The following is a 19,394-nucleotide window of genomic DNA, read 5'->3' on the forward strand; positions in this document are numbered from 1 at the left end:
AATATGAGGATCAAAAGAGTTTGCCACTGAGAACTGCAAGAAAAATAGGGCTGTGATTTCTCTCTCTCTCTCTCTCTTTCTCGCTCTCTCCAGCAATTCAAGTTGCTTGCTCTGTGGTTATTTTGGCCCATAGGCTCACACTTTCTTTGTAAAGGATGTTGCACTAGTTGCTTCTAGGAACTCCTGCTAGTGAGAATTTCTTTGACATTCTGTCCTCTCAAAAACCCAACTCTTTCTGTGGGTTAGCTGTCATGATATTGGCCCATGACATGTGTACTCAGTTGATGAATTTATACAGAGTCATACATTATCTTCTATTATTTACTTACTTTTAGCCAAATTTTAAAGTTGTATTATGTATGTGTTATACCTCGTCATTTTTGTCTGTGTATGAGATTACAAAAAAAATGATACTATTGACAAAACAAACAAAAAGAAAACAGAAACAAAAACCCTTGAAAGCAATTTACTGGCATTTCTGTATTCAGAACAACGATATAGATAGACTAATAATATTTCATATCTTGGATGTTACATGTCTATGAAAGAGTTAATGTTTTTATTGTTGTAGACTAAGCTTGCTTGATTGCCAGATTTTTCTGCAAGGATGATCAAAAATTTCTTCTGGCTAATAGTTGAACATGGCAGACATTAATAATTTTTAGAGGCCTCTATTTAAATAGTAATAGCAGGATTACAGTAACAACTCACAGCAGTATCCAGGATTAATATTTTTTAACTTCTGAACATTCAACAGAAAAGTGATTGGTAACACATATTAAATCAAGTGGGAACAAACAGGGCCCTTGAAACTATAATTAATATGAAGTTCTTTCTGAGGAGATAGACTGCTGAAAACAGTAAGATTTCACAAAAGAAGACCTATGGCTTAAGCTATAATGAAACAATAAATATATTCTTCACAAATTTGAAAAGACATTTCTCATTTTTCATTGTCAAATACTTGCTGCTACATTACCGTAATATGCCAAACAGTACTATGAGATTTGAACAAAATAGCAGAGGGAAGAGTTCAGATTCTCTAATGAAACTCTGTGAAAAAATAAGTATTATCTTTGGCTTTACTACCTTCAGTGCCTGTGACAGAAGAACATGACATTTCAGAAATGTGTAACCAAAAACTCATATGCCAGGGTGTATGAGTGTTACTCTGTTTAGCAGAATGGTAATTTGCCAATGGTTGGTTTGTCCAGTGTCTTGTTATAGAACACGCATGTAAGGCATTAAGTACTGAACACACACTGATATCACTGGTCACAAAATGCTTAGATGCAGGAGCAGAGGTGGATGTTGTTTTCTTAGATTTTAGCAAGGCCTTCGATACAGTATCTCATCCCATTCTCATAGATAAATTAAGAGGCTGTGACATAGACCGTCCGGTGGGTGGCAAATTGGCTTAGCAGTCGCACTTAGAGAGTGGTAGCAGATGGGTCGATACTGACCTGGAAGGATGTGGGTAGTGGGGTCCTGCAGAGTTTGGTCCTTGGACTTGTACTTTTCAATAATTTCATCAGTAACTTGGATGTCGGTGTGAAGTGTACTCTGTCCAAGTTTGTGGATGATACTAAATTGTGCGGAGAAGTGCACACTCCAGAGGGTAGGGAACAACTGAAGGCAGACCTGGACAAGTTAGAAAAGTGGGCAGAACACAATAGGATGCAATACAAGGAAAGTGCAGAGTGCTGCACCTAGGGTGCAAAAATATCCAGCACGCCTACTGGCTGGGAAGTGACCATCTCAGCTACACGGAAGTGGAAAGGGATATCAGAGTCATAGCGGACTCCAAGATGAACATGAGTCATCAGTGTGATGAAATCATCAGCAAAACTAACTGCACTTTATCATGTATCAGCAGATGCATGACAAATAGATCCAAGGAGGTGATACTTCCCCTCTATGTGGGATTGGTCAGACCGCAGTTGGAGTACCGCATCCGGTTTTGGGCGCCGTACTTCAAGAAGGATGTTGATAGACTCAAGAGGGTCCAGAGGAGGGCCACTCTTATGGTTAGGGGCTCGCAGGACAAGCCCTGTGAGGAGAGACTGAGGAACCTGGACCTCTTTGGCCTTTACAAGAGAAGGCTGACAGATGATCTTGTGGCTGCCTACAAATGCATTAGCAGGATGGAGCAAGGGATCGGAGAGGCTCTGTTCACCAGGGCACCTCTTGGGGTCAAGGAACAATGACCACAAACTGACAGAGAGTAGATTTAGGCTAGATAGCAGGAAAAACTTCTTCATGGTAAGGGTGCCCAAAATTTGGAATGGGCTTCCAAGGGAGGTGGTGCTCTCCCCTACCTTGGAGGTCTTTAAGAGTAGGCTGGATAGGCATCTTGCTGGGGTCATCTGACCCCAGCGCTCTTTCCTGCCAAAGCAGAGGGTCAGACTCGATGATCTGTTGAGGTCCCTTCTGACCCTGGCATCAATGAATCTATGAATCAAATGAATTAAGCCTTTGGGCTTAAAAATAAATCCCCAGGAAGATGTTTCACAGCTCCCGTCAAGATTTTTTCTTTTCCCTCCCATGATAGCAGAGTACCCAGACTTGCATGCAAATTTCTAGCAGCCCAAGGGTTGCAACCCAATTTGCATTTTAAGTTAGAAGGCTAATGTGTGCATACTGGGCACATTACAAACTTATTGTGACTCCCACTTTTCTTCTAGGGAAATGTAACAAAAATAAAAGGATGTAAATGAATACAATGCTGCTTGCATGTGTTAGAGGTGGAATACCATGCTTGTTTTCAATTTTATTATTCCTTCATCTGTCTCTCTCAGTTTCCTTTATTCTTTATCTCTATTTTTCTCTTTTTGGTTAGTTTTTCTCCCCACCATTTATTTACCTTCTCTGCTCTCTATTTTCTTTATTTTCTCTTTCTTTTCCCTTCTTTCCTAACACCCCATGGCTCCCTCCCAATGGCATTTTCCTTCATGCTCAGTTTTTTGGCCCTTATACCAAAGATATTTCTAAATCATCTGGGCTCCCATTTTAGTCTTGTCATTTATCTCCCATTTGCGTTTAAACTTTCTACCTTACCCATTGCCTTCTCCATCTTCATTACTAACCTCATCCATTTTATATATTGTCAAAGCTGCTTTTGGCTGCTCACACAAGTCATGTTATGGCCAGCTTGCTCCTTCCTCTGCACAATCTCTCCCCTGCCTTTCTCTCTCTTCATCTCCCAAGTCAGAGACTAAGAAAGCAAACAGTAAAATAACAACTGTGACTATTTTTTACAGAAAAATTAAGTGCTGGTTAACAGTTTAATAACTGTGCTGGAGAAATCAGGAAGGCAAGGCTCCTGTAATTCAATCCTCTTGCTGACTCCACTTTGTCTTGCTGCTGTTCCTGGCAGACAGCTTATTATTTCCCAGCTGTGTTTATGCTCATATATATTAAACATATGGAATGCAAAGAAAGGCAAAGGAGCTAGCAAGTGAGGAGGTCATAAAGTCCCTTTGAAGCTTCAGTGCTTGCATTGCTGGCAGTAAACAACAGATATTGGGTCCAGTGCACAGAGGTGGGATGGAAAAATCCCTGGGAGAAAGGAAAGGGAAACATAAAAATAATATTTCCTGAAGTGCTTTGCTTCTATGGTGTCTATTTCTTCAATCAAGATGCTAATATTCAAGTAGTCCCACCTATGCATTGGGACCACTTCCTGGAGCACTGACTAAACTGAAAAGAATGCAGGTCAAGAGTGTGCAGAAGTAGCTTAATGCTTACCTTGGCAGATGGATCATGCTGCTGCTCTGCAGCCGCATCTACACAAGATGCTGACTGTGCAGCTGTTACTGCGCAGTCATTTAGTACTTGCATACACAAGTACTAAATGACTGCACAGTAACCAGAGTTACTCTGCAGCAGTGTCCTTGAACTACTTTTTGGTGACAATGACTGCAGTAGCTTGTTACTGCTGCACAGTAGCGTCGCATCATGCTTCGTCCATGCCACATTACTGCACAGTAGTAACGAGCTACTGCGCAGTCAGCATCTTGTGTAGATGCAGCCTGTGTGAGGCTGATCCCATATGTAAGGTTAAAGCAGAATAAGCAAAATGTCCCACCTACGCAAAACTGTAGGTAAGCAAGCAGAAGAGGCATCCTCCTGATTTCTCCTCCATTTTGGAAGGAGCCTGCCAGCTTGAAAAGCAGTTTAAGATGAGAGTTATATACTGTGAAACCAGGTATACCTGGAAGGTGCCAAACCTTTAATAAAAATTCTTTTAAGATGAGGAAAGTGTAAGATGAAGAAATGTTGAGTTGAATCTCATATGAAGAGGAGCTTCTAATGCTCTTTGTATCACAATGGTAGGGGTCTGGAGTTTGTATGATGAAGGTGCCAAAAATCAGAACAAATTAGGATTTTTTGCCAGAAGGGTGTAACAGACCTTCTTTCAGGAACTGATAGGCATGTGCCTGCTTCTTGAAGGGGCTAGATAGAAGAAAAGTTTTTGGCATTTCAGCCATGGATATTAGGGGGGAATTTTTTTTTTGTCTTAAACTTTATTTACTGTCATTTTTTCTGAAGGTTGTCTTTGCTAAGAAAATGGACTGGATTTTTTTTTTGGTTAAACCTTAAAATACTGGGACTCTGGAATCCTCTCAAGAAAAGAACTCACATTGTGCGTTCCTCTCAAGAAATGAACCCCAGGTCCTCTCAATCCTTTCAAGAAATGAACTCCCATTCATTAATAAATTATTTGTTTAAGTTCTGGAGCCCAAGCAGATTCAGCTACATGGAACCTGTCTCAACCACTGATCCAGAGACCCATGACCCTCAGATCCAGCCAGTTGTTTATCTTTTAAAATACTGGCTGGGGTGGAAGGCATGGGGTTAATGCTACCACATCACATCTAGTACACACTGATGTGACAGAGGTCACCTACTTGGTATGTATATAGTGTGTTGAACTTGGAAACCTATGCCCACACAGCAACAGAAGAGTAATAATGGAAGAAAGAGTTTGTATTGGCTGAAAAAGGTAAAAATGTTTTGTGATTCTTTTCAAATGGCAGAGCTTTCATTTCTTTTGATTAAAATTCTTGACAAAAATACTCAATATAAAAATTGTCTTTGAAATTAGTTTTAATTTGGTGAAAAAAGTGCCATACCATTATTTTTAAATTGCCTCCCCCTGTGAGAGAAGACAGTATTTTAAAATAAGTATTTTATGGAAACTTTCACTTGGAAATTTCAACACAAATCACAATGAGATGAAAAGAAAATGGTCTGAAAAATATCATTGTTGTCAAAGTCCCATTTGAGTGAATATCTTTAATTAAAATTGACAATCAGATTTCAATCTTTAATTGAAATTGACAATTGAATCAGACAATGTTAACAAGCTTGGGGTAATCAGTAGAGTATCTAATATCATGGCTGCAGAATATTTTGTGCTAAGTTAGAATTATCTGAAGACTTCACTTAGAAGAAAGAGAGATACTGCTGCTACTACTCAAGATGTGCTCCACTGAATGCACTTAAAGACACTTGCTTGTTAATGTGTGCATGTATTTCAGTGTACGGTGTAGGATTTAACATTCAGTGGTGCATCCCATGATGGGAAAGAAGGTGGTACCAGGAAGCACATTACCTTAACTTCATTTGGATATATATGAGCCATACGATTTTGTGACAAAAATTAAATTAACTCTTGTCACCTCAGTAATGAGTTCTCAGTGAGATATGAAAAAGCCATTAATATTAAAAGTCTCTGCAGGTTAATGAACTGGTGTCCTTTTGCTTAGGTGACAGAGCATCTCCTAAAGAATCCAAAGATTCAGTTTCAGTCCCATTTATGCCAATCCATATACAGTAATTAGTCAACAAGTATCTTCACAGATCTGTGAAACAGTCAATGTCTCATTACATTTATTTGTAAAAATTTTTTCCACATGAGATTACAAGAGTGAAGCATGATAAAGAGTTTTACAGGAGGCTTGTATCACCAGCAGTATGCCAAGAAATGCCAGTTATAATTAAAACAACTTATTTTCAAATACTCTCCATAGTTTACATATAGTGAAGAATGATTTTCATTATGTGAATTTTCACACCTGTGAGCACAGATTTCAAGAGTTTTTTTTCATGGTAGCAAAAACCATAGCAACATTATTAGATGCATGTTCATTAAAACAGACAGTATTGGGAAAGCTTAAATGCAAGCCGACTTTCTAAAGTATGCATAAGCTTTTCTCCTGGGCAACAGACCGACACAGGTTTTTTGATAGGATGCTCCCCTGTGGGGAGGAACTTACTGAATTGAATTTAAGGTTGTGGCTGTTACTACGATTCTGAGGACAGAAATTGTTTTTGGGCAAGGCTTCTGTAAGTACAGCTGGGTGGTACATTTCTTTCTGAAGAATAAAGAATATTATTATAATATATATGAAGAATAAATTATTTGCCAAAATTGCAGTTCCAGCTTAGCTAAATCTCTTTTGGAAATTTGGAACAACTACCAACTAGCTCAGTAGACAGGACACTCAAAAGAAACTGAAAGATCTCATAGATTTCATAGACATTAGGGCTGGAAGGGACCTCGGGAGATCATCGAGTCCAGCCCCCTGCCCAAAGGGCAGGAAGTCAGCTGGGGTCATAGGATCCCAGCAAGATAAGCATCCAATTTACTCTTGAAGGTGTTCAAGGTAGGTGCTTGAACCACCTCCAGTGGCAGGCTATTCCAGACCTTGGGGGCTCGGACAGTAAAGAAATTCTTCCTTATGTCCAGCCTGAAACGGTCTTGCAGGAGTTTGTGACCGTTCAACCTCGTCATCCCTTGGGGCGCTCTGGTGAACAAACGTTCCCCCAGATCCTGGTGGTCACCCCAATAAACTTATAGGTGGCCATCAGATCACCCCTGAGCCTACGCTTTTCCAGGCTAAAGAGTCCCATGGCTCTCAGCCTGTCATCGTAAGATCTGTTTTCCTGACCTCTGATCATGCACGTGGTTCTCCCCTGGACTCTCTCAAGCTTCTCCACATCCTTTTTGAATTGTGGAGCCCAAAACTGGACACAGTACTCCAGCTGCGGCCTCATCAAGGCCGAGTACAAGGGGAGAATGACGTCCCGGGATTTGCTCGAGAAGCATCTATGGATGCAAGCCAGCGTTTTGGTCACTTTACTAGCTGCAGCATCGCACTGCAGGCTCATGTTCATCCTGTGGTCAATGATGACCCACAAGTCTCTTTCTTCTGTAGTGCTATCCAACGTAGCACTGCCGAGCCTATAAGGAAGCTGCAGGTTTTTCCTCCTAAGGTGGAGAACCTTGCATTTTTCGGTGTTAAACACCATCAGGTTCTCGTCTGCCCATTTGCTGAGCTTGTCCAGGTCAGCCTGGATCACCCGCCTATCTTCTGGCGTGGATGCTTTGCCCCAAGGTTTGATGTCATCGGCAAACTTGGCCAGTCTACTCCTGACTCCAATGTCCACATCATAAATGAAGATGTTGAACAGTATGGGTCCCAGGACAGAGCCCTGAGGGACCCCACTGGTCACAGGGCACCACGATGAGTGACTGCCATCAGTTACAACCCTCTGGGTCCGACCACGAAGCCAATTTCCCAGCCAGTGGATCATGGTGGAGCCAAGGCTGCAACTGGGCAGTTTGGCCAAGAGGTGATCATGGGATACCAGATCAAAAGCTTTTTTGAAGTCAAGATATATGACATCAATCTCTTCTCCCTTGTCCAGGTGATAGGTCACCTGGTCATAGAAGGAAATGAGATTGGTCAAACAAGACCTACCCACAACAAACCCGTGCTGGCTATCCCTTAGGATGTTAGCCTGGGCCAGTCCCTCAAGGATGGCCTCCTTAATAAACTTTTCTAAGATCTTCCCCGGGATAGAAGTCAGGCTAATGGGCCTGTAGTTAGCTGGATCCCCTCTCCTCCCTTTCTTGAAGATCGGCACCACATTGGCCTTCTTCCAGTCTTCGGGCACTACACCAGAGCGCCAGGAGTTTTCAAAGATCCGTGCCAGGGGCTGGGCTATGACGCTTGCCAGCTCCTTGAGTACCCTGGGGTGCAGATTGTCAGGGCTGGCTGACTTGAAGGTATCCAGCTTCTCAAGGTGTTCCTTCAGAAGGTCAGCATTTATGGAGGTTAGGGGATTCTCATCACCTGGATCTCCCTGTCCCATAGCAGGCATGGGCATCCTATGGGACTGATGAAAGACTGACGCAAAGTACCTATTTAATAGTTTGGCTTTTTCCTGGGCGTCAGTTGTCAGTTGCCAATTCTGGTTTAGCAGGGGTCCAACATTGCCCTTACTTTTCCTCTGGCTCCCCACATATCTGAAAAAGGACTTTATGTTGTCCTTGATGCTTGAAGCTAGTTGGAGTTCAGTTGCAGCCTTGGCTTTCCTGGTTTGCTCCCTGCAGGACCGGACCAGTGCAGAATAATCCTCCTTGGGTTCATACTCTCTCTTCTGACTAGTTTGAGGCAGAAATTTGAATGCAAGCTTCTTGCGTCTCCAGTAAGTCATCTACCCCCTGGCTTTAGGAAATTTTGGGACATGTTGAAACATTATAAAAACAATGAATATTTTGTTCATTGGAGCAGTGAATACCCGAGTGCTTGCTCTAAAACAAATAGAGAGGGGGTTTTAATGCAAATATTTCATACCACAAACACATATCCTAAACCAGAGGGCTGCAGGATGGATATTTTCTACACTTCCAGCTTGTGAATGGATTGAAGTCCTTTGGTGAATCTGCCCCATTTTCAAATGCTCTTTATTTATATAAAATTGCTTAAAAAAAGGGCTAAAAATTTCCAAAATCAAAACAAAACACATGGTAGAAAATAGAATATTTAGTCTACCTGAACTGAAATTTCATAAACATCTAGAAAAAAAAGCCTGAAAAGTTTTGCTTTTGAGTTGTCCCTAGCTTCATTTTTGGGGTTTTTTTTTTTTTTTTTTAAGAATGCAATAGAACTGAGCTGAAAAATCAGCAATTTCTGCAGATTCAACTGTCATTGTTTGGGTGGCAAAGTATTTGAATTGTCATACATTATATATTGACTTCATATGAAGTAGTGTAAATTGAAGAACAATTTCAAAGTAGTAAAGTGTAACAGGTCTGGAGTTCCAGGGGTGGCCATGACACCTCCTGGTGGCTCCATAACTGTGCCCACTAAGCCCCTAGGGCACCTTCCCACCTTTCCTGCCATGTCTTGATAGAAACATAGTGATAAATAGGAAGGCTGCCCACGGGCCTTTGCATGACCCCAGTTCCACTGAACTCCTGCTAGGGTTTCCTGGTCCCCTCCTGGTCCCCTGGCCTCTCGCTGGGCCTCGCTAGTCCTCAGACTCCTCACTGGGACTCAGTCTGTAGTCAGCTATACCTGGGAGGGCATGGCTCCAAATCTTTCCATACATTATGCCCCATGCCTCGCAGGTGTACAATAACACTGTTCCCTCTGTTGGGGCTTCGGCCTCCTTGGCCCCTTTACTATAGGGCCTTCTAGCCTAGGACTACTGTATCAGACCTGGCTTTGAGACCCTAGCTCTCATTTGTCCCTGCCATTCACCGGGCCCCAGGCCCCTGTTTGCCAGGCCCTAGGGCCTTGTGTGGCTAAACCCCTTTCTGGCACCAGGACCCTGGCCCCTGTCTCTATGCCTTGCACTACACCCACTCGGGGCTCAATATTCATAACAGCCTTGAGCCTTGTGTGCCCTTGGGCACTAATGGGATCTACGTAACTGCTCCCCTACAGTCTCAACCCAAACCACCGATGTAGACACAGCATAAATACAAGCTCCCGGGTTATAACATAAATAATAACAGTGGAAGCAGGCCTTTGCCCCTTTAAGAGGGCACACCTTCCTTCACCCCTTGTGCTGGTGTACCTCCCAGCATGGGCTCCTTTTGAGCTTCCAAAGTCACAGTGTTCATGCAGGCAGCAGAGCAATCTATCTAGCATCCATGGGTTGCTGGGGCTCCTGGGCAGGAGGTCCTAACCCTGTGGCTGGCAGGGCTAGACTGGCTTGCCAGCCCAAACCCCAGGTGTATATGTACCCAGGGCCCTCTTCTGGTCAGCTGACTGCCTGCAAGTATCTGCTAGTTGCCCAATATCCTGTTGTCCCAACACCCTGCAGCTACTGTGCTCTGCCTATCCTGCAGAGCCCCCTGGGTAGGCTGCTTTTATCTTAAAGTAACAGGGAGCCCCAGGCTTTCTGTTACATAAGGTTACTCATTCACTCTCATTTACTGCTTACAGCGACTTCAGAACTTCTACTTGAACTAATATAGCAATGGTTTTACTGGGGTTTTCATTAAGTTCTCCCAGTCTTCATGATACCCTATCAATCTTTGCTACAAATGGGAGAGAGATTAATACAATCTGGAGTAGCCAATCAAGAATTTCCCTCCTGTGCCAGCTCTGTGCATATGATCTACTCTCCTGTAGCAAGAAAGATCACTCCTTATTTTTTAAAGAAAAAACCCCCACTGTTATCTCTCTTTGGGCTGGCTGATGCCTGTATGGCATGGCTTTGGGTCATGGGCCACATGAAGAAATCACCATATTCAGGAGGCTTTCTGAAAGATCTTCATCCCTCAAGCAGATACAAAGCAGAGAGTAATTCTGTGGACTGGGAATGCTGACTATTAGAGGTGCAAGGTTTATAGTCACCCATACCAAGGCTATTTGGCTGGTAAGAGCTGAGGATGATATGATTGCAACAATATTTTTGGACAGACTGCTGTTGCTGTGTGTTGACCTTTACACTTTAAAAAAAGGCCTTGTAATTGTGTAGGCCTTTTCACAGGAGAATGGAAAAGAAAAGAGCAAGATCTTTGTCCCTCTCCTGCTTGTGTGGGGCCAAGTGTAGCTGATTGCTTTGCAAGATTAGATTAAGGCTGAACGTGATGGTTAAGTTCCTGTCCCACTGAAGTCAATGGCAGAATTCCTATTTACCTTACCGATGCCAGGATTTTACCTTAATTGTTTTGAATTGTCAAAAACAAAACAAAACAAAACAAAATGAATCAACAAACAAATAGACAAAATCCCTTTGGCTATCTTATACATGTTAATAAAGCACACTCCTTACTTTCTGATAAAATATTTCGAAAACTGTAATATTGATTAATCAGACTTTCCTGTCAAGTAAATTCCTTTCAGCTCTAACATATTTTCCCATTGGACTTCCCTTGGCAGTTACTGTAAGACTTTTACATTCTCAAATAAAATCATGGCTCATGACTCTATTTTCTTTAAAAAGAAGATGAAAGATATCAAGACTACAGAAGAAAATACTATTTCTATCCAATAAGTGAAGGAAAAAAACAGTTACCTGGAGTGTGGAAAGAAGTAACTTTTGGAGTGGAATGCACTTGGAAATTTTTCAAAAAGGGAACTGTGTCAGCCAGGGGACATACGTACAGCCCCTGTGGCATTCCCCAAAACATTGCAGCCTCCTCTAGCACTTGCCAGAAAGAGCAAGAAAAAGCCGTGATAACCAGGAATACTGGTTTTCTCTGATAAAAAAATACAACCCAATTTTTGGTTTTAAAAAAGTAACCCAAAATCCACATTTTTCTGTGATTAAAATGAAACACCACTTAGTGTTTCCAGTTAATCTTGAAAAAATGTGGATTTGGGGTTACTTTTTTAAAACCAAAAGCTAGGGATTTTTTTAAAATCAGAGACAACCAGGATCCCTGGTGATAACTGAGGCTCTACTCCTGCCTTCCACGCTTCCAGACAGGAAGGGTGCATACAGGGGAAAGGTAGAGGACAGTGGGGAGCACTGGACTGGAGAGGTAAGCAGAAGGAATGGGAGCCAGTGGGGGCTTCACAATACAGGGATCCTATTTCCCCAGTCCCAAGTTCCCTGCACCTTTCCTTTTCCCTTCTCATCAAAGCAGAGAGGGGATTGAATCTGGAAGGCCTAGCTCCAGTGGCAACTCCAGGAGATAACAGCAAGGAGTAAGCTAGTTTTGGCTCCTGCAGTGGGGTAGGCGAGATGCAGGGGTCCCATTGGATAGGTGGCAGCACCCTGGGACTCCTAAGTGGGACCTAGTGGTTGGACAGCTGGCAGGCTATCCCCCTGTGAATAAGTAATAAAAAGCGAAGCACTCAAACACAGTACTTAATTTCAAAATGTACTCTTTTGGAGCACTCACTTCAAGACTTCTGGTGCATTTCAAAGGGCATGTATGTACCTTTGTACAGCTGGCCCTTTGAGACATTTCAGTTGTTGCTTCCATCTACACTTTTGGACTGCTGTCAGACCTTCACTTAAGGGTATGATGGGATCTGATCAGCAGTTCCAATGATCATGCCTCCTGCCATGCCACATGAGTATGGCAAGACATTTGATTTTGAGATTGGGGATTAGATCCCTATCATGCCTTACTTGCCAGTGCAGAGAAAGCCTAGGACGTCTCTCCCTGCACCTGCAAGTTGAAAGTAGGTGTCCACAATCAGTTGATAGTCACCTAGGGCAGGGGACTGAACAAAGGTCTGGAACTGGCACCAGTGTGATCCCCCATCCCCAGCTAACAATCAGCTGATTGTCCAAGCCCAGCTGGGGACTAGAGAGAGACTCTTTGATCCCGGGGTCCCTGGGCACCAGGGATGTCAGAAAACCATCTGTACAGCCCAGCTACAGATGGTTTTGAAATATCTGGGGAACAGTGAGCCTGAGATTGGGGAGATGCTCCCTGAACGGGCTCACTACCCACCCCCCATCTGCCTCTGGGGGTAGGTGAGGGCAAAAGGCTCAGGCTCTAGTTCTGCCCCCAGTCCAGTTAGGTAAGGCACAACGTGTCCTGAACCCTGGAGTGTCAGGGTCTGTCATAGGGCATCCCCAACTGACCGCACATTCACTTTAACGTGTGTTAAACTCAAGCCACAGAGTTGTTAAACATTGCATGTGGAATAACTTTGTGGCCCATTTACTTAATTAGCCTACCTTAATTTTGCTTGAATATGTGACTAGGATACCATTTAAGGATGATTAGCAGGTTAATCATGTTTTAAATGTATTGTGTATCAAGGGCCTTGGATTCTTACCATTTGAATTAAGTATCTGAAATGCAAAATGTTGCAGGTTGCATAAAAAAATTAAAGAAAAAAATGAAGAAAATTAATTCTTTCCAGTTCTATTTCACCACTTTTGTTTTATTTAATGGATTTCAGAGTTACTCTCAGGTCTGGTAATACTTTGCATGTAGTGAAATTTATCCACAATTTCAAAGTAATCAAGGTGCAAAATTTACTCTCATGTACCTGTACTTATTTTTAGTGAATTCAGAAATTTTTATGAAGGTACTATTTTTGGCTTAACAGTACAGAACATCTTGAGGAATATTGGGGTCTTATTTCCATGAGGTTAAGGAGTCAAAGTTCCTGCCTGAAGATTAGGTCCTCATAACCTGCCATTTTAAATGTTATAAACTTTGAATTGTAACATTAAATACCATCATAATGAAAGTTTCCCAGTGACAAAACTGAAAAGAAAAAAAATGTCTTTGACTTAATACAAATAGAATAAACTTAAGGCAAGTCATATTTTTTAAATCAATGCACAAATGTGAATAGGGAATAATGTCAATAAGCATGCTGTAAGCATTCTTACTTATTCAGCAGATTATATTAGACCATCTGTGAAATATTCACCTGACTAGTGTGGGTCTCTCTATGCCTTTGAATTGATGAACTTGCTGTATTGCTGGCTGACAGTCTTGAATATTCATTTTCCTCTGGTAAACCTAAAAGAGAATAATATTAATTTATAATCTGAAATGTATATGGTACAGTACATTAAAGAGTGCCCGATACCTTTTACTAAATAAGGAAAACATTATAAATTTGGTTATATATTGCTATCCTCAAGACTTATTGAAATTTTCTCAAGGATATTATTGCTATTACTCTTCAACTATAAATAGATGCATAGGCATATCAACCGCTTACCAGGAAGAACAAAGACACAGGAAGAATTTGACATATACTATATATATACTTTGCACCAGTCTGGGATTCCTCCTTTAGCAGAGGTATCCCTACTTCCTCTTTCAGAATGACTCCCAATACTTTTTTTGCCATGGAAGTATTTCCACAGGTATAGAGAAAAGGGCCATGATTTTGACATAAATAACTTTCTAAATCACACAGGATGTCCATTATTGATTGAGGAAATGTACATTGATCTCATGAGTCTGGTTTTCTTTGTACAACTTACACTATTTTTGCATTGTATATATTGTTCAAAAAGTCTTTAGAAAAATAATAAAAGGTTCAAAGCTTAATCTGAAAAAAAGGAACCTGTATTGCATTGAGAGGTTTGTCTATGAAACTGGTATGGGAGCAGGCGCTAATAAATACTGCAGACTAACAAACTTCTCCTTACTAGCAGTGATTGCTAGGGGTGATTTTGTGAAAGAGTAACAGCTATTTTATATCTGAATATTCATTTTTGTGATAAAATATCTGGATAATAAAAAAAATAGAACTAATTGTCTGTCTGGTTTGATCTCAAGGTAATTTTATACTGGTAGGTCTTCACTGATTTAAATGACTCCTAATTAGGAGTGAGCCATTTTTTTTCAATTTTTTTGTCCTTGATCCAAAACAATTCAATGATTTGGGGCAGTATTGTCTGATGGCAGGAAATTTGGCACTGAGACACCACTAGCAGAATCAGTGAAGGAGGCTCTCTGTGGCAGAGCATCTTCAGTGCCTGCTACTTTAAGGGCTTAGAGCAGGCAGGAGTACAGTCAGCAGGTGTGGACCAGCCCTGATGATGTGGTCACATGACTGCAGAAGGGCACTGTGATAGGAGGAAGGGGCTGAGCAGCCTCCATTTTAACTCAGGCCCTCAGGGAAGAGTTTTCTGGCTACAGCTGTAGAAAGAATGTCTCCCAGCTGGAGCCGCTGCTCACAACATCTTGAAGGTAAGGGCAGGAGCTATGGGGATAGCAGGAGGCTCTTGGTCCTGGGGAATGACCAAAAACTACACCCTGCTGGGGTAGGATGGTCTGGTGGGTCCACCTGTAGTGGGTTGGTCCCCAGGAAATGCCAACCCAGTTGCCTTCCCAGTGAAAGGTAAGGGGTGTCTTAAAGCCCCAGCCTCCATTATCTGGTGGGATAGGGACAGTAATAGGGACAAGCACAGGGGCCAGGCATGTCTACAGACCTGAGCCCAATGGGGCGTAAGACTCCAGAGGCCTCAAAGTGAGGGCAGAGAGAGAGAGAGCAATCCCAGTAAGGGGGCAAAAGTATGTGGGAAGGCCTAAACAGAGTAGGGTGCATGATGGCAGCCTGAAGGGCTGTGCATGATGGGGTGTAGAGAAGGGTCTACTCGGGTTGGTCTGGCTGCACCAGGGGTGTGCTGAGTAGGGTTGCTGGGACAGCCTGAAGATAGCACATGGCCAACCGCCACAAGAGTGCTGACATAAGACAGTGTCCTGGAGTGGCCATGTAGAACAGGATCTGTGTGAGGGCAGTCTGAAGGGCTATGTGTGGACTGGCCAAAGTATGAGTAGGAAAGCCTGAAGGGCTGTGTAGAGTAGGGCCCAAGGGGGACCTGAAAGGGCTGTGTGGAGTAGGGTGGGTTGAGAGTGGCTCAGTGAGGGGCAGTATGAATGAGACCCAGAGTGGGCAGTGTGTTTGAGGCCCTGTAAAGGGCAGAGTGCTATAGGACCAGCAAGGGGCAGAGTTTGGCCCAGCCATGGGCTGGAGCTATTATCAGTTTATGATGCCATCTGCAAGGCATGGGGCATGGTATAGGGGAGGTCAGAACCGTGCATAATGGTCTTGGCATCAGGGCATGTAATGTGTAGCTTCCTGCATTTTACACCAGTTATTTATTCACCAAGTTGTGGTAGGGGAGATAGGGTAGCCCACCCCTAGACAGGTGGGCAGGCAGAAGGTGAGACTTGTCTTGGGATGTCACACTCTCCATATAGCTTAGTGATTTACAGGGATCTGGGTTTTCCATTTTCCAAGGGAAAATGGAGAAAAATGTAAATTTCCCTGTTTACCCTAGAAAAATGTGGATTTCTCATTTTAACAGAAAAACATACAGATTTTGCCCTTTTGCAAAAAAACTCTTTGCAGGCTGGCAGAGTTCCAGCCTGCAAGGGACTAGGGGGAGTGGGAGGAGGGCAGTCAGGCAGGGGCTGCCATATGCAGGTATATTCACATGGCTGCCAGGCAACCTGGAGAGCAGGTCCTGCAGATAATTCTGGTGTGTGTGTGTGTTGGGGGGGGGGGGGTTGAGGCACCCGTCAGGAGAGAGGAAGGGAGGGAGTTGAGCAGGGCTGGTGCTTGGGCTACTGTTCAGCTGGGCAGTGAATGAGGCTTGGGGCTGAAACTTTTAGCTGCAAGGCCATGGCGGAGAGTGAAATAGGGATGCATCCAGGGTGCGGAGGTGGGGGGGTCAGCTTTCCAGAGCTGCATGCACTCATGGGGAGGGAGGACCTGTGCCCCCCACTCCTAATTTGTGCATGAAGAAGAGGCAGGCTGCCTGCTGTGGACTTGGGCTCCCCACCCTGCTTCCCTCCCCTGGGATGTCTATATTCCAGGAGGTGGGACCCAGTGCAGCAGGACAGAACTGGGCTGGCCAAGGAAGCTCCTTATTCATAGATTTATCGACTGTAAGACTTGAAGGGACCTTGGAAGATCATCGTGTCCAGACCCCTACACCAGGCAGGAAAAATGATAGGTGGGGTCAGGTGATCCCAGCAAGACAACTATCCATTCTCCTCTTGAAGATTTCCAGGGTAGGTGATTGTATCACCTCTGAAGGGAGGTTATTCCACAGTCCGGACACCCGAACTGTGAAGAAGTTTTTCCTAATGTTGAGCCCAAAACAGTCTTCCTGGAGTTTGTGGCCATTACTACTGGTTTTCCCCAAGTGCACCCTGGTGAACAGTTGTTCACCAAGCCCTTGATGTACACCCCTGATGTAGCAGTAAGCCACTATCAAGTCTCCTCTCAGCCTTCTCTTTTTCAGGCTGAAGAGTCTCAAGTCCCTCAGCCTTTCCTCATATGGCTTGCCGTGCAAGTCTTTGATCATGCAAGTTGCCCGTCTCTGGACTCTCTTAAGCTTTACCACGTACTTGTTGAAGTGAGGCGCCCAGTACTGAACGCAGTACTCCAACTGGTCTCACCAATGCTGAGTAGAGTGGAAGAATTACTTCCCTGATTTTGCTTAACATGCGTTGATTGATGCATGCCAGAGTATTATTTGCCCTGCTGGCAACAGAGTCATGCTCCCAGCTCATATTCATGTTCTGGTCTATTAGTACCCCCAGGTCTCTTTCATTAGTAATGCTGGTCAGGTTGCCATTGTCAAACCTGTAGTTGTGTAGGGGATTGTTTATCCCCAGGTGAAGCACTCCATGCCCTTGCAAGCCCTACACCACCCTGGTGAGGCATCAGCTGTACATGCAGCAGTAGTGGGGTCAGCTGCACGGGGTTGTGCCTTTTGGTACTCTGGGGTGGGCCGGGGGCATGTCACCAGGGCAGTGCAGGGCAGCCCTGCTCTGCCTTGCTGCACTGGGTCCCACCCACTGTGCTGCGAAGACCCTGGGGGAGGGCAGCAGGGCAGGGAGCCCAAGCCCATAGTTGGCAATCAGCACTCACTCCCAACCCTACACACTGATCAGGAGGGCATGGGTCCCCCCAGACCTCCTGGGAGTGTGCACAGCAGCAGGGAGCCTGCCCCACCCTGCCTGAGCCCAGAGTAGGCCACCTGTACCACCCTGACACAGGGGCTACTCTGGCCATGCTGCCTATAGGGGAGGGGGAGCCAGGCTCTGTGCTCTGCTATGCTGCTCTGCTATGCAGCAGGACTGAGGGGCTGTGGATGGGGAGTGAGAAGCACCAGTAAGGCCAGGGGGTTGGTCTTTCATTTTAATCACAGATTTTGCGGGTTTTATCAGAGAACTAACAATATTTATCAGAGCATTTGTGATTTTGTTTTTATCAGAGTAAATCAGAATCCCTGGTGATTTAGACACGCTCTCCTTAGAGGGCGCATCTACACGTGCACCTGACTCATGTACTTAACTGCGCAGCTGCTGCACAATATAGCATGTAGTATATGACTGCACAGTAACTGCCGTTACTGCACAGTCCTGGCAGTGCATGTGTCGTTTCCAGCTCTACTGTACAGCAGAACTACTGCACAGTAGCTCATTGCTACTGCACAGCAGCATTGGTGTGACAGTTTGTGCCTACTGATGCTATGTCCCCATAGTGACAAGTTGTATGTCACTGTAGCTGATCGCTATGATGATGGAGCATGATGTGTAGACGCGCACTGTAAGTAGCATAAACACTAGGCTTGCTTGGTAGGGCTAGCACTGTGCCTCATAATCTGTGTTTGTTTCCTGAGTCGATCTCTTACCTTTGATTAAAAATGCCCCCAAATAAAACCATTCATTCTAGGTTGAATGTAATCATAAAGGAGATGTTGCTGCTTTTTCAATATGAAATGAATATTTTTGAATAATGCAAAAATATCAGTTTTGTCACTATGAAACCATTTTTTCTATTAATTTTGTTGATTCAACCACTGAACTGAAAAATCAATTATTTGTACGGCCCTATTCCTGACTAATGTAACATAATAATGAATACAAGTGATAAAAGGGTCATCCACATTCTCTTAATTTATAATGATATTTTAAGTGGATGTTATTCATGTGTTTGATACAGATAAAACAGAACATTAATGTGAATCAAGAGTACCACAAAATGAACTAAAAGTATTTTCTTAGGCCACTAATGTTTTGTTTTGGTGTTTTTCTTTTTTAAAAAAGATACCACCTTTGCAAGACAGCCATACACTTTAGGACACACATTGAAGGATAGCCTTTATCTGAGCCCAGGGCATCAGTGCTTCATTTGTTTATTTCTTTAGATAAGATGCCTTATCAAATATGTAAAGTTTCCATGTACACTTAAGTTCAAAAAGTGCGTCAGCATAGCAACAGCAGTCAGTGAGCTGATGGAGTTTGGAAAGACAAATGGAGATGTTGATTATATTCTGAAAAGTTTCCTTTGCATACACTTGAGTAAATATTAGAGCACCACAGCTGTGCACTGAATAAGATCATTGATTAATCCAGCACTAAGTTAGAAACATTAATTTAGCAGAGACAGTGGCAGAACCACCAGAGTGAAAGTTCAGTAGAGGCTTTAGCTTGAACAGAAATCATTCTTTGGCTTAGGTTTTATTGAAGGGCTTCTGGTTTATCCTAAATTGTCATTAATGTGGAAAAGCATCTAATCACAAAACAACACCTAACACTCTATTACTAAATCAGGATCCTAAGTACCAAAATAACCATGGGCCCCAAAATATCAACAATGTGCCATAGGAAGAGAGAAGAGTGAAGACATCAG

At 43.4% G+C, this 19,394-nt stretch overlaps 1 protein-coding gene across 1 annotated transcript in view; it reads right to left on the minus strand.

Annotated features, from left to right (window-relative positions):
• The window catches only part of MYO16 (myosin XVI), a 545,578-nt gene that overhangs the window by 16,406 nt on the left and 509,778 nt on the right, over nucleotides 1-19,394 (minus strand). Inside the window, exon 34 of the mRNA XM_090022346.1 lies at nucleotides 13,656-13,747. Coding sequence (XP_089878472.1) covers nucleotides 13,656-13,747 — 92 coding nt within the window. The remainder of the gene's footprint in view (nucleotides 1-13,655; nucleotides 13,748-19,394) is intronic.

This window comes from Crocodylus siamensis, chromosome 1 (assembly GCF_052110815.1).
Source record: "Crocodylus siamensis isolate JL-2025a chromosome 1, ASM5211081v1, whole genome shotgun sequence".
Taxonomy (NCBI): domain Eukaryota; kingdom Metazoa; phylum Chordata; order Crocodylia; family Crocodylidae; genus Crocodylus; species Crocodylus siamensis.